Below are 16,627 nucleotides of genomic sequence, written 5' to 3' on the forward strand. Positions count from 1 at the left end.
ATTTATTTTTAGGAAATAAAGTACCCTCATTTCTAAGCATACTATCTATAACTCTTGGCAGAGGCCCTCTAGCCAATAGACACAGCAGCTTCTTTCCAACAATAGATTATACTTGGGGAACTGGTGACTTGATTCCTAGACTGGAGGGAGGAGTCCCAGGAGGGCAAGAAGAGACAGTGGGAGCCTCTGGAAGGAAAAGAAAGTTTTGTTGGTTAGCTTATCTTTCTCAAAGGGAAGGGAGTGGGCCATAGACCTAATAGTGGGACAACTAAAAGTTTTGATTTTCTTGCGTGGGGGTACTCTAAATCTGAAGTCCAATGATATACAACTAGAGGAATAAATTCCTGTCAATTTTGGGTCTTACTCTATTTTTTTTTTTTGAGTTTTGTTCTGAATTAGGGGTTCTTAACTTGTCCATGGACCTCTATGGGGTACTTGGTTGGATTTTTGGGAAGAGGGGAATTTATGAATTGGGATGGGAAGAATGACATCTTTATTCAATACAATTCAATAGAATTGGTTTCTTTTATAATTATATGTATTTAACTTTATGAATTTAAAAACATTATTCCAAGAATATTGGAATTGGTCTGCTGGCTTTGTCAGACTGCCAAAGTGACCCATGAAACAAAAACAGTTAGGAATGCCTGCTCTAAATGAAATCAGAAGGCATAAGGAAGTAAATAGAAGGCTGCCTCACAGATTCTTCTTGGCAAGACAAAGAATGGGAGACTATTGCTGAATCAAACATTTAGAGGTAGGCATAATCTTAAAGATTATGTAGTACAATTGCCTCATTATGCAGAGGAAGAAACTGAAGGGGACTGCCCAAAGTCACATGAGTAGCTAGATGGTGGAGTTGGGCTTTGAAATAGGTAGGTGGAACCAATTTTATTTTGATGACAAGAAATTCATGTCATCAGAGACTTGGTCATCTTGTCTTTTGTCACGATGAGCATAAGCAAAAAAGACCACCATTAAAATGATTATAGCTTATACTTGTACATTAGTAACAGAGGATGAGGAGGTAGAGATATTTCCCCCCAAAGTAGCTAAGATACTCCAAATTCAATTAACATATATTTTAATACTCAGTAACTTTAGTGTAAAGGCAGGAATGGGGGATGATGGAGAAAATATGTTGGAAAATGTGTCTCAGGAAAAAGAAGCAAAAGAGGATAAAAACTTGTAGATTATGCAAAACCTCCAAACCTATATATCAAGAACAAGTTCTTCAAGAAAACTAATAAAGAGACTACTTAGTTTTCACCCAATATAACAAAAAGCAAAATTGATTATATCTTAATAGACAAGAAATGACTGATTACTGATGGAGGAGTAATTTCTGAATCAGTTGTTTGCATATAGTTATGCTAGTTAGGACAAAGACTGAAAGTTACACAAAATTATGGCAAAGGATAAACATGAGAAGATATATTTATGCAACCTGACCTATTTAATATAAACTAATGGTGTAGGAAAATAGGTAATGGGCAAAGGAGCAGTGACTGATACAGTTAGCTTACCTTCACTTCCTAGGGATAGTTAACCGACAAAAAGCAAGTGCCACAACAAGGAGACCAAAAGCATCTAGATATCAGCTTGGCCAAGAAATGTGATCTGCTTGGAGGGAGAGGTAATAGCCAAAAGTGTCCCTGGTTTAGAATATAAATTCATTTTCAAATTCTTTTGGTGCAGAACAGTGGAGGATTATGAGAAGTGTCATCTAAGAAAACAGTGAGAAATGCTGGAAGGGAAGATGAGTTTGTAGAAAGCTTGGTATGAGAATCAACTAAGATAGATTATCCCATGAAAATGGAAGAAAACAGATAGATAAAAATGGAAGAGATCTGTCACCATTTCTAGAACAAATTATTTTCTATAATAAACTATCAGTGATCCTGAATCTTTAATATCACAGTTCCCAATGGACTATAGGAAGAAGTTGAAATGGGACTAGAACAGTTTGTAAGAGCAGTTGCATGAGACCAAGTGGAAGTTTGTGTTTGAGGTGATGAAATTATGAGGATGTTTGGGAACTGATTTTCAAGATATTTGAAAGAAGGTGATTTGAAGAAATCATGGGTAATACCACTCTCAAATAGGTGGCTGAAATAATAACTATTAACTCATATCTGTACTCTCTTCATCTGTATACACATTTAAAAAACAAGCTATATAAGTGTTAAAGACTTCCTTGATCAAGTTTGATAAGGAAATAATCTTTTTCAAATAAAATTTTATAGCAAGCAACAGTAACACAATTGGCTGAAAGATTCAGAAAACATAAGATCTCACTGAATTTATTATTTATTGATTATAAAGAAGCTTTTGGTTCAATAGAGCACAATGCAGTCTTAAAAAGTTTTCATCCAATAAAGTGTTTCCCATGAATAAGTTAAGATCATATAAGAATCCTTGACAGAACCCATGATGGAGATATCTTTGATTATCTTCTGTTTTTTTAACATTAAACAAGGCATCAAACATGGATCAATCAATCAACAACAATTGAAGAGCCTGCTATAGAGATGTATGCTTTCCAAAGCTGTTTGCCACTGTCAGAAATGATGTGCAGTACATAATCCAAATTAGATGAAGAATTTCTGATAGATGGGAAGGTCCTTTGAATGTTCATTTTTTGTTGAGGATATATTATGCTAATTGTTTCCATCCCTGGAATACCATAGAGCTGTATAAATTCACAAATTACTCAAATTCACAAGTTACTCAAAAAGATTTCAGGCTAATGAATTATACAGGAAAAACTAAGTGGATGAAGAATATTCATTGTTCAGACTGTAACAGGCATTTGGACAGACAGCCCATTCAACTGGTCTAATTGATATATACATATTGGACAGATACTATAGATGGACAAAGAACTGGGCTTAGATTTGACTAGGAGGAAGAGGGTGGACCTCATTACATTTGAGAAATGGTGTATCACTTTCAAAGGACCTCAAACTTCTCCCTGAATAAAAAACTTATCTTTTTAAACACCAATATTCTTCCAGCGAATCTATGTGGTTATAGATCTTAGACAAACCATGATTTTCAATAGGTCAACACTGTAGATTATACAAAGTTCTATGGAGAGATGTTGGTTATTGTCCTTTGTTCTTGAAGAGGACCAAAATGACATCAAGGTACAGTGTATTGATTGTGACTCATCAGCCCAATACAAGCTCAGAAGGCTCTACCACAGGCTGGGCACAAATAGTCCATATGAACATTTGGAGTGGAATTGTCTCTAAATTTGCACATCTCGTGTTTCTTTTGAGCTACTGCAATTCTGCTTTGCTCACAGAGCACAGCACCTTCTTTGATATAAGCATACCACATTGGCCAGTTCTGGGCCAGTGTCTGCTATGTCTCACAATTGATTCCAAAGTTCATGGAGAAATGTAAGATGTATGGAAACAGTCTGAAGCATATGACCAATTAAGAATCACATGTAAATAGTGGTCTAAAAGATATCATTAAATGGATAAATTACCAGGAAAAAGAGGTGGGTTCACATACTAAGAGTGAGGGATGGTAGATAACTTGGAATGCTCAGAAGCCTAGAGGAAAGCCCCTAAAGTGGTTCTGCTCTGGGAGGATTTATGGGCGTACATGAATGAGTCACACAGGATGAGAAGTCTGGAGGAGTTGTGGGTTGCAGGTTGAAGGGAGTGTTCATACTGAGAAGACTACAGATCTACTGAGGTATTAAAGGGGCATCAAGGAGCAAGGGATGTCATCAGTTGGACTCTTCTGGAGTTTGGCACATAAGTACTCTGAATAGATGTAGCTTACTATAACAAATGTAGTCACAACAAAATAAAACTCCAAAGCAGCTTAGTTGCAAGGCACCAAAATGATACTCAGAAGCACAGAGAGTTGGAGATCCCTTTGTTTCCCTCCTGTTTTCTGCCCCATGAACCCTTGTATGAACGTTTCTTTCTAAATGGTAAGGATGGACAGGTATAGATACCAGCACAAAAACAAACAAACAAACAAACAAACAAACAAAACAAAACAAAAAAACTCAAACAAAACTCCTTCCCCATAGGAAGTGGAAGAACTGTCTCATTCTAAAGCCTTTGAGCCTGTCCTTGATTCTTTGGTCCCTTTTCACACTTCCTTCAAGGGCTAAGGACCATCTCTTTAAACCCACAGCTGGCACAGTGCCAGGTCCTTCATACCCCTGAAGCCCTCAGAACAGTCAGCCTTTCTCTGACATCTTTGCAAATTCCTTTCCTACTTTCCTACTTCTGTTTGCATATTCAGTACAGAATTTTCAATTTAAAATCATTTTCTCATAACTTTTGTGTGCTCAAAGTCCATAGAATTTGAGCTAGAGGAGCTTCGATATAATTTTAGTTTAACCCATCATTTTCTATATGAAGAAATGTAGGCCCAGAAAGGAGAAAAGACTAGTCCAAAGTTACAGAGCTAGGAAGTGATAGGGCCAGAATCAGAAGCCTAGTCTTCTTCCTCCAAATCCTGTGATCTTTTGGGAGCAAACTATTATTTTGGAAGGAAGGGAAAGGGTGTCCATGGTATAAGGTCCTAGATTTAGACCTCAAAGTCAACTCTCCTTTTGCAGATGAGAAAACAGAGATCTTGCCTAAGGGGACACATATTCACCAGTGGAGGTAGGTTTTGATTCCAAGTCCTCAAATTCCTAAACCTTTCCATTGTCCCACACTGCATATTGTGAAGGTGGGTTCCTGTGTGTGCACAGGGAGCCATTATGTAACTATAGGCGGTTTGGAGTCTTCATAAGCTTGGCTTCCATCTTGAAAGGAACATGACCAAGATCCTAGGGTGAGCAACTTCCCCAGAGAAGTGTTGAGGTCACCAGGAGCTGGGCAGAGGGTGCTGGCAAGAGGCTAGAAGCACCTCCTGGGAAGTACTCTCAGTCTCAGCCCCAAATATGCTGCAGTTCCCATAAAGCATGGTAGCAAAAATGTTTTCTCATTAAGGTTTTTTTTTTTTTAAGGAAGAAAAAAAAACCACATCACTGCTAGTATAGGCTCTGAGGATATGCACATTAATCATAGCTCCGAGAAGTGCCCTCACAGCTTACTCAGAAGGAGCCAGAGGCTGTGGCTTGGGGATAGGCCTGACTTCTGAACAACATGTGTCCAGGGGAGAGAGAATCCCAAGTGTGTGATAGACAAGGCCTAGGGTCGGGCTGCCGGATGGAGGGGGAGGTGCTGAGGAGGTCCAAGCTCCTGACTAGGTGGTAGTGATGGTGGGGGGTGGGGCGGATGCAGGAATCAGAAGCTGTTTTGGAGCCTTTGGCCCTCATTTCAAAATACAAATCTTTAATGTCTCATTAGCTCCATCCCCCAGTGTGAGCCTTCCAGTGCTCAGGCGAGTGGAAAATGATAAATAATAATGATTCTCTGGCCACCAACCAGATAGGGGTGAAGTGGGGAGGAGTGAGGGGGAAGAACTTCAGTCCCCTGTTGAGAGACCTGCCCCTATTTCTTTCCTGTCTCCACTGCTATCAAGACAAGGAAGTATTGTGTGTCTTCCCTAATGAAACTCACGTTCCCTGAAGCCACAATACTCCTTTAGCAAGTGCCTCGTTTCAAGAGGTAAGACTGGACAAAACCTCTGAGGAGCCAACCTTGGAGGGACATCTCTGGGCTCCCTCACCTCCCCAGTGTTATTCTGCTCCACCTCTAAAGGCCATACTATAGACAACCCGAGGGCTCAGGCCATTGCTGTAGTTCCCTTCCCATAAATCCTGGTGGCAGAAATCAAAATGTTTGTTTCAATGTTGTCTTTAAAGCAGGACAACACCCTTTTCCACTTTGGTTTCCTTGCCATGCGTTGACCTTGAGAAACTAGAACTTTGCTCACTCTCAGGCTGCCCACCATTCAGTCTGTCACCTGCCCTCCTTCTCTGTCAGGCCCTTGTCTGATTCTCTACCTTGTCAAATTCCAGGTTTAAAATCACTTTGAAGATCCAGCTGAGGAAAATGTGCTCCTCCTGATGGTCATTTAGGACCAGAGTAGCTTCTTGGGAGGGAGGGGAAAAGGAAGGGGAAAGGAGAGGTTGAGAGAGAAAAGACATACAGTAGGGGAGGGGGGTGGTGCAGAAAGAGCTATGAAGAGAGAGAAAAGGGAGAAAGGGGGGGTGGAAGAGTGACATGAAGAGATCAAAGAGTGGAGAGAAAGGGATAAGAGAGAAGAGAACACTAGATGAAGGAGGGGAAAAATAAATGAGAGAAAAACTAACAAAGGAAAGAGGTAGAAGGTAGAGGAAAAGAAAAGAACAGAGAGGGCATGAGAGAGAAAGAGCATCAGGAAAGAGGGAAAGAAGTGTTTATGTGAAAAAAAGAGAGGAATGAGAGAGACAGAGAAGAGAGACAGGACTGCTGCTTCACAGCAGTACATAAGGGTCCCTATCAAAGAATAATGGCATGACCACATGTCATTTATCCTATTCCCTCCCATATTCTCCAGTAGATGGCATCCTTATCCATCTCTCTCTCTTAATTTTCCATTTCTTTCTATGTTCAAGCACCTTCCCTGTTATTCTCAGACATATCTAAATCTCTACCATTCTTTAGAAAAAAACAAAAACAAAAAACCCCCACTCTACTAGACCATCTCATCCCCCCCCCAAGCTATTGTCCTATATTCTTCCTCTTTTTCAGTCAAGCTCCTAGAAAAAGTTGATTGTCTTCTTGGCCTCTAATTCTTTTCTCCTCTCTCCTCAACCTTTTGCAATTTGGCTTCTGACTTTATCATTCAACTGAAACTGCTCCCTCCAAAGTTTCTAATGATCTCTTAATTGCCAAATCTGATTTTTTCCCCGTGCCCGAATCCTTTAGCTCAAAACTTCTTACTCTGGGTCACAGCCCCATATGGGGTCATAAAAAATTTGGCAACAGTGAAAGGTTATGTATATCTGTTTTCTATACCTATATATCTGGTGTCATGTAAAAATTTCTCAGGCAGAAGGGGTCGTAAGTGGAAAACATTAAAGAAGCCCTGCTTTAGCTCTCCATACTGGTCACCACTCTCTCCTGGATACTGTCTTTTCTCTGGGTTTTCATGATCCTATCATCTTCTGCCTCTCTTCTTCCGGTGCAACCACTCCTACTTAATCTTCTTTGCTGGCTTATTATCTATAGCATGATCCCTAATCATGAGTGTTCTCAAAGGCTCTGGAGTGGGTCTTTGTTTTAAGGTAGAAATGACAAAATCTGCCAATGGATCAGCTAATGTAGGGTGAGTAAGAGTAAAGGAGGTGAGTATGGCACAAAGGTTTTGAACCTGAGAATGGAGGGTCCTTGACAGGAACAGAGAAGATAAGTAGAGGGGAGGTTTTATGGGGAAGACAGTGAGTTTTGTTTCAGACATGCTGAGTTTGAGATGCCTAAAGGCAGTTACTAATGTGGGATTGGAGCTCAGAAGTGAGACAAGGGCTGGAATATAGCTCTAGGAATCATTTGCATGGGGGTGATAATTGAGCCTATAGTAGTGGAAAGGTCATTATGCCAGGGAGTATACAGGGAAAGGAAAAGATGGCCCAGGATAGAACCTTGGGAGACACTCATGGATACTGGGCATGATGTGGATGAAGAACCAGTTAGGGAGACTGAGCCTGAGTGGTTGGACAGATAAAAGGACAAGTGGGAGATAGAAGTGTCATGAAGGCCTAGAGAGGAATGAATATGGAGGAAGAGAAGGTAATTAACAGTGTTAAATGTTGCTGAGAAGTCAAGAAGGATTAGGACTGAGAAAAAATTTGGCAATTAAGAGATTGATTGATATCAAAACCAGCAGGATGTGTTAAACAAACGTCAAGGTTGAGAACAGAAATGTTAAGCATTCATAACACTAATTTTATGACCCTGCATTGAACAATATCTCAGAGACCTGGATGCTTATCCCACAGATTCCAAGCCCCTTCTCTCCCTACATTCCTCCTATCCACAACTCAATAGAAGAGTTGTGCTGTTGACAATTTTTAAAAAAGTAGTTGGACCTTTTGTTGAACTGCGGAAAGCTTGGTACTGCAGTGTAAATACATTGTACACGTGAAGTACAGTGATCTGAAGCCTCCAAATATTCATTGTCCTCATATTGACTAAATCTCAAATTCCTTGCCTGGCATTCAAGGCTTTTTACAATCTGGCTCAATTTTACCTTTCTATCCTTATCTCATACGGTTCTTTCCAGGTGTTCTATGCTTCAGCTAAACTGAACTACTTTCTGTCCCACCCCCAAACACTTTATCTTAATTCCCTAGGCTCAGAATGTTCTTCCTTCTGCTTCTTGACTGTTCAATTCCTATGCACTTTAAAATGCATTCCTAAAATTCCTATGCCCAACTAAAATTCCTCCATGTAGTAGTTCCTAATACTCTCCCAACTCCTATTGTTAAAAACCTGTCTCTTCAACCCAACATTGCTGTTTGTCCTTTGTTTTTGAGGAGCACTAATGATATCATGGAATGATGTCTTGACTAAATCCAACCTAATAGCATATTGTTCTATACATCCCTAATGTGTTTATATGATATGATATATTATAATTAACTGTTTCTTTCCCCATGATTAGACTATGCTTGGTGAGGATAGGGACTCCGTCTTACCTAGACTGGCATTTATATCTCTTCATCACCTGACCCCATCCTTTCTTTTTAGCCTTCTTACACATTACCCTCCTCTCCCCCTTTTCTGCACTCTCTTTATGTACTCTAGTCTTACTGGATTGCTTACTGCAAGTCAGATGTAACACGCTACCTCCTGTTATGTACCTCTGCATTGGCTTTTCTCTATGCCTATAATGTTCTCATTCCTTACTTCAGCCTTTTAGAATTTCTGGCTTTCTTCATAACTCTGCTGAAATGCCACCATCTATAGGCCTTTCCTGGTCCATCTAGGAGTAGTTGGGCCTTTCCTCTTAAGGTTACCTTTTATCTACTCCATATGTATCTTGCATGTCACAATGTATATTCATGTTGGGTCTCACATCAGAATGTAAGCTCTTTGAAGGCAGGGCATGCTTTGGCTTCTTTGTATCTGCAGTGCATAGTATAGTACCTGGCACACATTAAAGCCTATTGATTGATTGATTCACCTAGAGTCTTGTAGTGTGCTCTGAATATAATAGTTACTTAATAAATGATTGTTGAATGAATGAAAGCAACCCTTGAGAACAGGAAATTGGCACCAATAGTGTTGATAGTGAGTTTGCCATGCTTGAGGGGGCAATGGGGAGTACCAATCATCTCAAGTCCCTTCAGGTCCCAGGCGTCTTGGGTATTGTCTCAGTTAATAGGCTTTGCTTTGAGGGCAAATCTGCTGAAATCTGAGTTTTTTCATCCAAGAGAGAGAGACACACACATACGCACAGAGACAGAGACAGAGAGAGGGAGAGAGAGAGAAGAAGAGAGAAGAAAGGATGGGGGAGAGAGAGGGGAGAGAAAGAGAGAGAAGGAGGGAGGGAGGGAAGGGAAGGGAAGAGAGAGACAGAGAGAGAGAGAGAGAAAGAGAGAGAGAGAGAGAGAGAGAGAGAGAGAGAGAGAGAGAGAGAGAGAGAGAGAGAGAGAGAGAGAGAAAATGAATGAGGGGAAAAAAAAAGCCAAGACAGACTCTTTAAAAGGGGGACTTTATTTATTATACTGGAGCAACGCGCCAACGACCCAGCTCTGCTCCCATACACAAGAAATCCGCAAAGCTGTCATTCAGTTTTGAACCAAGATCGCAGTGGCACTAAAAACACATTGAAAACATTGACTCTCTTCCCTTTTTTTTCCTCTTTTTTTTTTTTTGGTACAAAATGGTACAAACAACAATACAAAAGAGTTGTGCTGTTGACGATTACAAAAAAAGTTGGACCTTTTGTTGAACTGCGCAATGCTTGGCGCTGCAGTGTGAATGCATCGTACACCAGTCGCCTTGCCCAAAAACAACCACCATCATGCAGGCTGCTACACATTTTGTCCATTGTCAAAAGAAACATGCAAAAGAAAAAAAAGAATCCAAATGGAAAGAAAAAGGAGAGAAAGGAAAAGGAAGAAGCGTTCTGTTTCTGTACATAGATGTGACTTTTCTCCAACTTGATTTGTAGCATCGAGCAGTACCTACATTATATACATACATATTTGCAGTGAGCAGTTTTAGGCGTATTCTGGGTACTTGAGATCTTTTTTTTTTCTTTCACTTTGCCAAAATTGAGATTTTTTTTGTCTTTTTGCCTTGATGAAAGAAAACTAAATTGTCCAGACCTATTTTCTGATTGAGAGTGTCAGGCAAAGATCTCCCCCCAAAGGAAATAGTGGCATTTCTGAGGGGCAGAAGCCTGGCTTTTTAAATCTGACATTTTTTTGAGCACTTTGGATGTGCTGAAAGACATTACAAAGAGGAGATGGTTTTGTGGACAAATGCATAGGGAGGGCCAACAGAAGCAATGTCCCTATTCTGTTTTCTACCCAACCCTGTTTGGTGCTGAACCATCCAGCTCATTACAGAACAAACTCCACCCCCCCCCCATCTAAATCTTGAGCCCACACCCTGCCATGCCAGTTGCTTCTAGCTTCCTATGGAGAGGCTCATGGGCTTCAGTTTCACTTTTCCACTGAAACTTTCTATTTACAAGCTACTAATCACAGACTTTTGACACTGATTGTACTATTGGTTAATGCTAATTCACTAGCCTAAGCCTGGGTTTGAAGATTGCTCTGGGAAGAGATAGGGGCCCTAGTGGAGTTGGGGCTGGCAAGTCTGAGACACAGAGAAAAAGTCTTTGCCATCCTGCATTCCCATAACCTCTGCCTTCTTAGTGAACGAATGGACAACAGAATTTTGCTGGTGCCCATTGGCAGTGGCAAGAAGCAAAGAGGAAAAAAAAACAAGCTCAGAGGAAGAAGTGCAGAAAAAGTACTTTCCTCCAGCCCCTTAAGTCCCTCTCACTTTACATTGCAAGATGAAAGGTTAGTGAAAGGGATCCTAGGATCATGTCCTTTCAGGGGCTAAGACAGTTTCCTATTCTGGTGCATGTGCCACTTTGAACAATGGGAATTGTAAGTGGGTCTTGTCAACATTATTCATTTCTCCATAGAGCAGATCTTCAGGGGTACATTTACCAGCCTCTCTCCCCTCTTCCCATCTCCTTTAGTAAGATGTTCCAAATTTAGGGGCATCCTTCTAGAGCAAGGTTCTTGATGTGTGGTTTGTGAATAGATTTCAGGGGGTCTGAGTATTTTAAATATTTTGATAGCTGTACTTCAGTATAATTGGCTTCCCTTGTTATCCTGTGTTTTACACAGGATTACATGGGAAAAAAATTATGCTTTTATTTTGTGCATTAAAAAATGTAATTCTGAAAAGGGGTCCATAGGCTTTAACCTAACTGTCAAAGGGGTTCATGACCAAAAAGGTTAACATTCTGTGTGTGTGTGTGTGTGTGTGTGTGTGTGTGTGTGTGTGAGAGAGAGAGAGAGAGAGAGAGAGAGAGAGAGAGAGAGAGAGAGAGAGAGCGCCAGCCTAGAGCTAGATTTGAGAACTAGCAGCTATTGTGTTCTTGGGAAGTTCAGGGAAAAACATTTATACTTGCTTCAGTCAACAGATCATATTCACATTTAAAAATAATTCACAGTCCTCAGGTTAAAAACATCTACCTAAAAGGTGAACTTAAAAAAATGACAACCACTACCAAACTCACAATCCATCACCCCTAACCCCACCAACAATTCCATTAGTCCCCCCTCCCCCTCCCTCTTTTGCTCCCCCATGCCCATAACATTTCAGACAATTCTCATTGGCTAACTGACCCCCAATGGTTTGCATAGCATGGCTTAGAACTGGGGTAAGATGGGATGGGAATAGCTTACACTGAGAAGCTTTCCCAACCACCTGCCTGACCTACCCTCCCCCTTGGCTTCAGTGAGTACATCTCCTTGGGGACCTGGCTGCCTGCATAGAGGGAAAAAATAGGCCAGAGGAGGAACCCTGACCCTCAGTTTTTTGAGAAAGGATCTATCTCCCCATCCCCACCCCTCCCATTCCCTTTCCTCTGAAGTACTCTAGAAATTACAAGAAGAGACAGAAACACTGTCTGAGCATTAATAACTGATCCACACCACAGTCAGTGCACTTAGGTAGAGTCAGTGGGGATGGAGGTGGTGAAGGTGAGGCACACCTATGACTTTAAATTGGGAGATACTATACTGTTTGTCATATATGTACCTTAAAGGAATGGGGAAAGGACAGGGAAAGGGGCCATAGGCTGAGAAAATTAGCTCACCACTCCTTTCTCCAAGAAATAATGGGGGCAGGGAAGAGCCACCAGAATACAAGGGGAGTATCCAAGTAAGAGGCACCTTAGGGTGGGTGTAGAGGTTTCTGTGTTGGAAAGGGATGGGAGGATGCTGTGTATGGGGACTGTGGGTTCCCTACCAAGTGCAGGTTACTTAGCAAAACCCACTAAACTATCATGGTGCACCCCCTGCCAACCCATCAACCTTTTGGGGGCATTTCCTGAGTTCCTGTCTAACATGATATTTTCTCAGGAAGTTCCCTTTAAGCTTTTTCCTCCTCACCAACCAAGTGGTGAATGGGGAAAACACATTGGATTGCAAATGGGAGATGGGATGAGGACATATTTTGCATTCCTTCTGTCCTCTCTGGAGTCCAGATGGCACCTGTTCCAAGCACTCTTTTGTTCAAATAAGTTGCATCTTAGGGAAGATAGACTCTGGTGAAATGGGAAATGCACAAAGAGCATGTTCATCACTTATAAGCAATAGCAGCCCAGTACACTCTCCTTCATGGGACCCGTTTGCTGCTACAGGGATCCCTGCCTCTCTCCCTCCTTTAACATTCAGCATTCAAAATCATCCTCATCATGGAAAAAGTCATTATCCTCAGATAGTCACTTTCTGAGAACACACATAAACTTGGAATCAAAAGGAAAAGAGAGCTAGAGATTGACACTTTTATCATAGTCGCCCTAAACTCAGTTGCAGAATATTAAAAAAAATACATATTTTACCCAGGGACTCATAGCACGGGACGTAGGTGGCTTCTAACCCAAGAAACATGGTTCATATCACATATCCATGCAGTTGAAATCATCTCACAGACATTAGACAGAAACCCACAAGTCCAAATCAGTAAAGGGGGAAAAGTATTGTTTTCAGATCTAATAGCTATTTCATATTGGTTCAACATGACCTTACATACAAACTAGGTAGTTACTACCATTTCTAATTCTGAGGTTCAATTCTCTGGATGCTATGAAACCTTTTGCTAAGTTGGTATTCTTGGAGCACAGCCAGGAGCATGCACCGCGGAGTGAGCATGCCTTCATCCACGGTTGCCGCTCTCCCCCGTGGACTTGATTAGAGGGAGCAGTGTCAAACACCCACTGGGTAGTGGGGACACACACTAGCTGGTTTACATGTTGCTGTCTGACTTTGGCTGTTGGTGCTTGGAACATGAATACTTTACTAGACAAGGGAGATGGAGGTGAGGGTGATGGGCTAATGAAGTCAGGGTACATCTTTAATACTGAGTGGGGAGGTGGCCGGCAGGGTCCTTGTGAAATGTCAAAGTGATAAAAAAAGCAGTATCTGTCCTTGGGAATGGCTATGCATCAGTGATGATGCCTGACAGCAACATGTAGCTTGGCCAGGATTTAGTTACAGGACTCAGTAGCCTGGGGGCAGCCAGAAACCTGTGGAGGGCAGAACACAAAGAGATACTCCTTTGGTCTGTTGGTGGTTAGGGGTAGAGAGTGTTCACCTGGCCTAGTGGAGACTTTCCAGAGGAGCCCATAGCCCAAGGCTAATCAACCTGGCTGTTTTATGTGGCTACCTCAATTGTTGCCAGGGGAGAAGAGGGATCCCGAGTGATAAGTGCATCTGTTAACACTGAAGCATAAACAACAAGGATGACTAAGCCAACACCTGCGGAGTACTAAAGAATGGCTATTTGGATCCCCCACCCCAATAAGTTTTGTGTGTTTTTTGTTTGTTTTGTGAAACAAGTCATCCACTTTATTTTTTTCTTTTAAAAAAATGAAAAAAAGAAAAAGAAAAAAGACCACCCCAAAACAAAAACCAGAAACAATCTCCACAGTTCCTTCATTATTCCTTCAGAGCCAGAACTAGCTTGGGGTCAGAGAGAGTGCTGCTCATGATGGTCGAAACTTTTGTTTGTTTTTAATCGCTCCTGAGATCGAGGGAATCTGATACATGTACCAAAAGGCACTTTCAATTTTTTTTTTTAAAAACAGTACTTCTGTTCTAAGAAATTCAAGTTAAGACAGAGTGCCTTTCACTCTCCTTAGTCATAAAGCGGATATTGTAATGAGCCATAACCCTGCTGACACTTAAAAAAAAGAAAAATGGAGCAGAGACAACAAGTGTTCATGCTAGACAGCTCAATGTTCTGGGGAAAAAAATCATGAAAGTAACTCCTAACTCACCACTAAAATAATACAGTCAGCAGGGGGGAGTAATTAAAAAAGCTGCCACTTTTGTACAGCTCTTGCTTCTCTGCTGTCCGTTCGCTTTTTCGATTTTGTTCTAAGAATATGAGGTCAGTTAATCTTCATCGCCCCCTCCATACATGTCCGCAAGTTTCTTGAACCTGGGTCCCCAGTCGTTGAGATAGTCGTAGTCTTGGTCCCCAGAGCTGGAAGAGTTCAGAGAGCTGACCGAGCCAGCTGTGGAACCACTTCCTTCATAGTCAAAGACCAGCAGGGAATCGTAGGGAGGTGCTGTGGGGTCATTATCTGCAGCTCGTAACCCCTGGATTCACAAAAAAAACACGGTATTAAGGAGGCAATCAATGGGTTAGTGGTGGGGGTGGGGGAAATGGGTAGGGCACTATTGTAGGAAGACACTTCTTGAGTTATCCTCAAAGCTATTCTAAGACTCCTGTAAAATGTCCTGTAAAATGAAAGGGTTGGATCAGGTGATCGGAAGGCCCTTCCAATTTTAGGGTTCTATGGTTATGACTCTATGCTTAAGGTAATTATATGGGATGAGAACATTTAAGAGAATACAATAGAGGGGAGTTAAAAAGATATCAGCACATCCAAATGTTCAGGATGTGTAGGAGTGGTAGCTATTCTGCATATGCTTATTATCCTATTACCTGGCTATCTTAGCATCCCAGCAGGCACATATCCACAGGTTCCACAGTCTAACCCCCAAGTAGCTTTCTTTCTGCACAACTGCTCCAGGGTCCTGAATAGGGCTGTTGTCCAAAGATGACTCCAAACTGCTCAGGGCACTCCTGAAGAGCTGGGGCCCAATCTTATCATTGAATCTCTCCCACAGTTCCTCCCATCTTTGCCTCAGTTTGTCCACTTGCAAGCTAAGGCTTGTATCACGTACTTTTGTCCTGAAGGAATATTGTCTTGGCTAGACAGCATCTTTTGGGCGTGTAAAGGATGAAAAATCCTTTAATTAACCTTCAAGGACTGCATTTTCTACTTTCCCCACCAAGGCTGAGGACAATGTGCACACATTTCACGAGTTTGCAGTCTCCAAATGGTTTCTCAAGGCCCTTTATCCTCACTCCAGAAGGGAAGGATGTAACTAGTTTATGCTACACACATTTAAATATAAATCCCATTTGCTAAAAACAATTTCTCACACATTCTGGGACAGAAGAGAGAAGACGGGACTGTCTCAAATTAGGATTCATGTTTCACCTCCCTTTACAGAGGCAGTGAATTAGAGGAGGGATGACAACACTTTCTGTGTTTTCTGTTGCCTCATAGGGTGGAACAAGGCCAGTGACTTTCACTTGACTATACCTTTCAGTACAAGTTCCTCAACCTTCAGTTATACTGGAGAGAAACCACTTCAGAGTTCTATGGAAAGACCATGGTCTATTCAAATGTATGTGTGTTTTTCCCAAACTAAATCCCAGTGATAGCCTGAGATTTTAGAAACTCCTTTGACTGGAGGTCAGGGAGTTCTATTATTGTGCCACTAGCTATGTGACCTGCGGCAAGGCACTCTGGATTTCAATTTCTTCTGTTAAAAGAGAAGGTTGAATTAGACAACTCTAAGTTCTCTTCTATAACCACTATTATATGGTCTATATTCTAGGTCCTTCCAGTGATTCTACAGGACCCATGAAGATGTGAAGGGTACAAAGCTACATGACACCCCCATCCCCTAGTCCACTCCTTGCCCACATCCCACTAGGCACTAGGGGGCCTAGAGTAGATGAGTTCATGTAGAACCCTTTCCCCTGTCTGAGACTTTTCCCTGTATATATCCTGTTGGAATTTTTCCTTCCCTCCAACCTTCCTGCCATCTTCATTGCTCTTTCCTGTCATCTGTATCCCCTTGGGAGGGAGCTGGGAACAACCAAAACACTCTGGCCCTTTAGCCGCCTTTTCTCAATAGTCATAGGGACAGTTATACCACTTTCATGAGCAGGGAGTCACCAACAGTTCTTCCGGTACAATGTAGGCCCTTTGGGCCTTACCATCTCCCTGAAAGTGTGCTGCCCAGACCCCTGGACCATTGCATCTAAGCTGTAGCCTCTGAGTTATCTCTTTGAATTGGAATGTCAGCTCCTTAAGAGCTGGGGCGGAGTTTTCCATTTGTATTGCTGTCATTTAGAACAATGTTTGACACAAA

The 16,627-nt window shown here is 41.6% G+C and overlaps 1 protein-coding gene across 2 annotated transcripts in view; it reads right to left on the bottom strand.

The window, feature by feature from the left end:
- Positions 1 to 9,626: 9,626 nt before the first annotated feature.
- The window catches only part of CDH4 (cadherin 4), a 1,225,586-nt gene continuing 1,218,585 nt past the window's right edge, over positions 9,627 to 16,627 (bottom strand). For both annotated transcript variants that reach the window (XM_043984728.1, XM_043984729.1), the window contains exon 16: positions 9,627 to 14,773. In XM_043984728.1, coding sequence (XP_043840663.1) covers positions 14,567 to 14,773 — 207 coding nt within the window. In that variant the 3' untranslated portion in view covers positions 9,627 to 14,566. The remainder of the gene's footprint in view (positions 14,774 to 16,627) is intronic.

This window comes from Dromiciops gliroides, chromosome 2 (assembly GCF_019393635.1).
Source record: "Dromiciops gliroides isolate mDroGli1 chromosome 2, mDroGli1.pri, whole genome shotgun sequence".
NCBI lineage: Eukaryota > Metazoa > Chordata > Mammalia > Microbiotheria > Microbiotheriidae > Dromiciops > Dromiciops gliroides.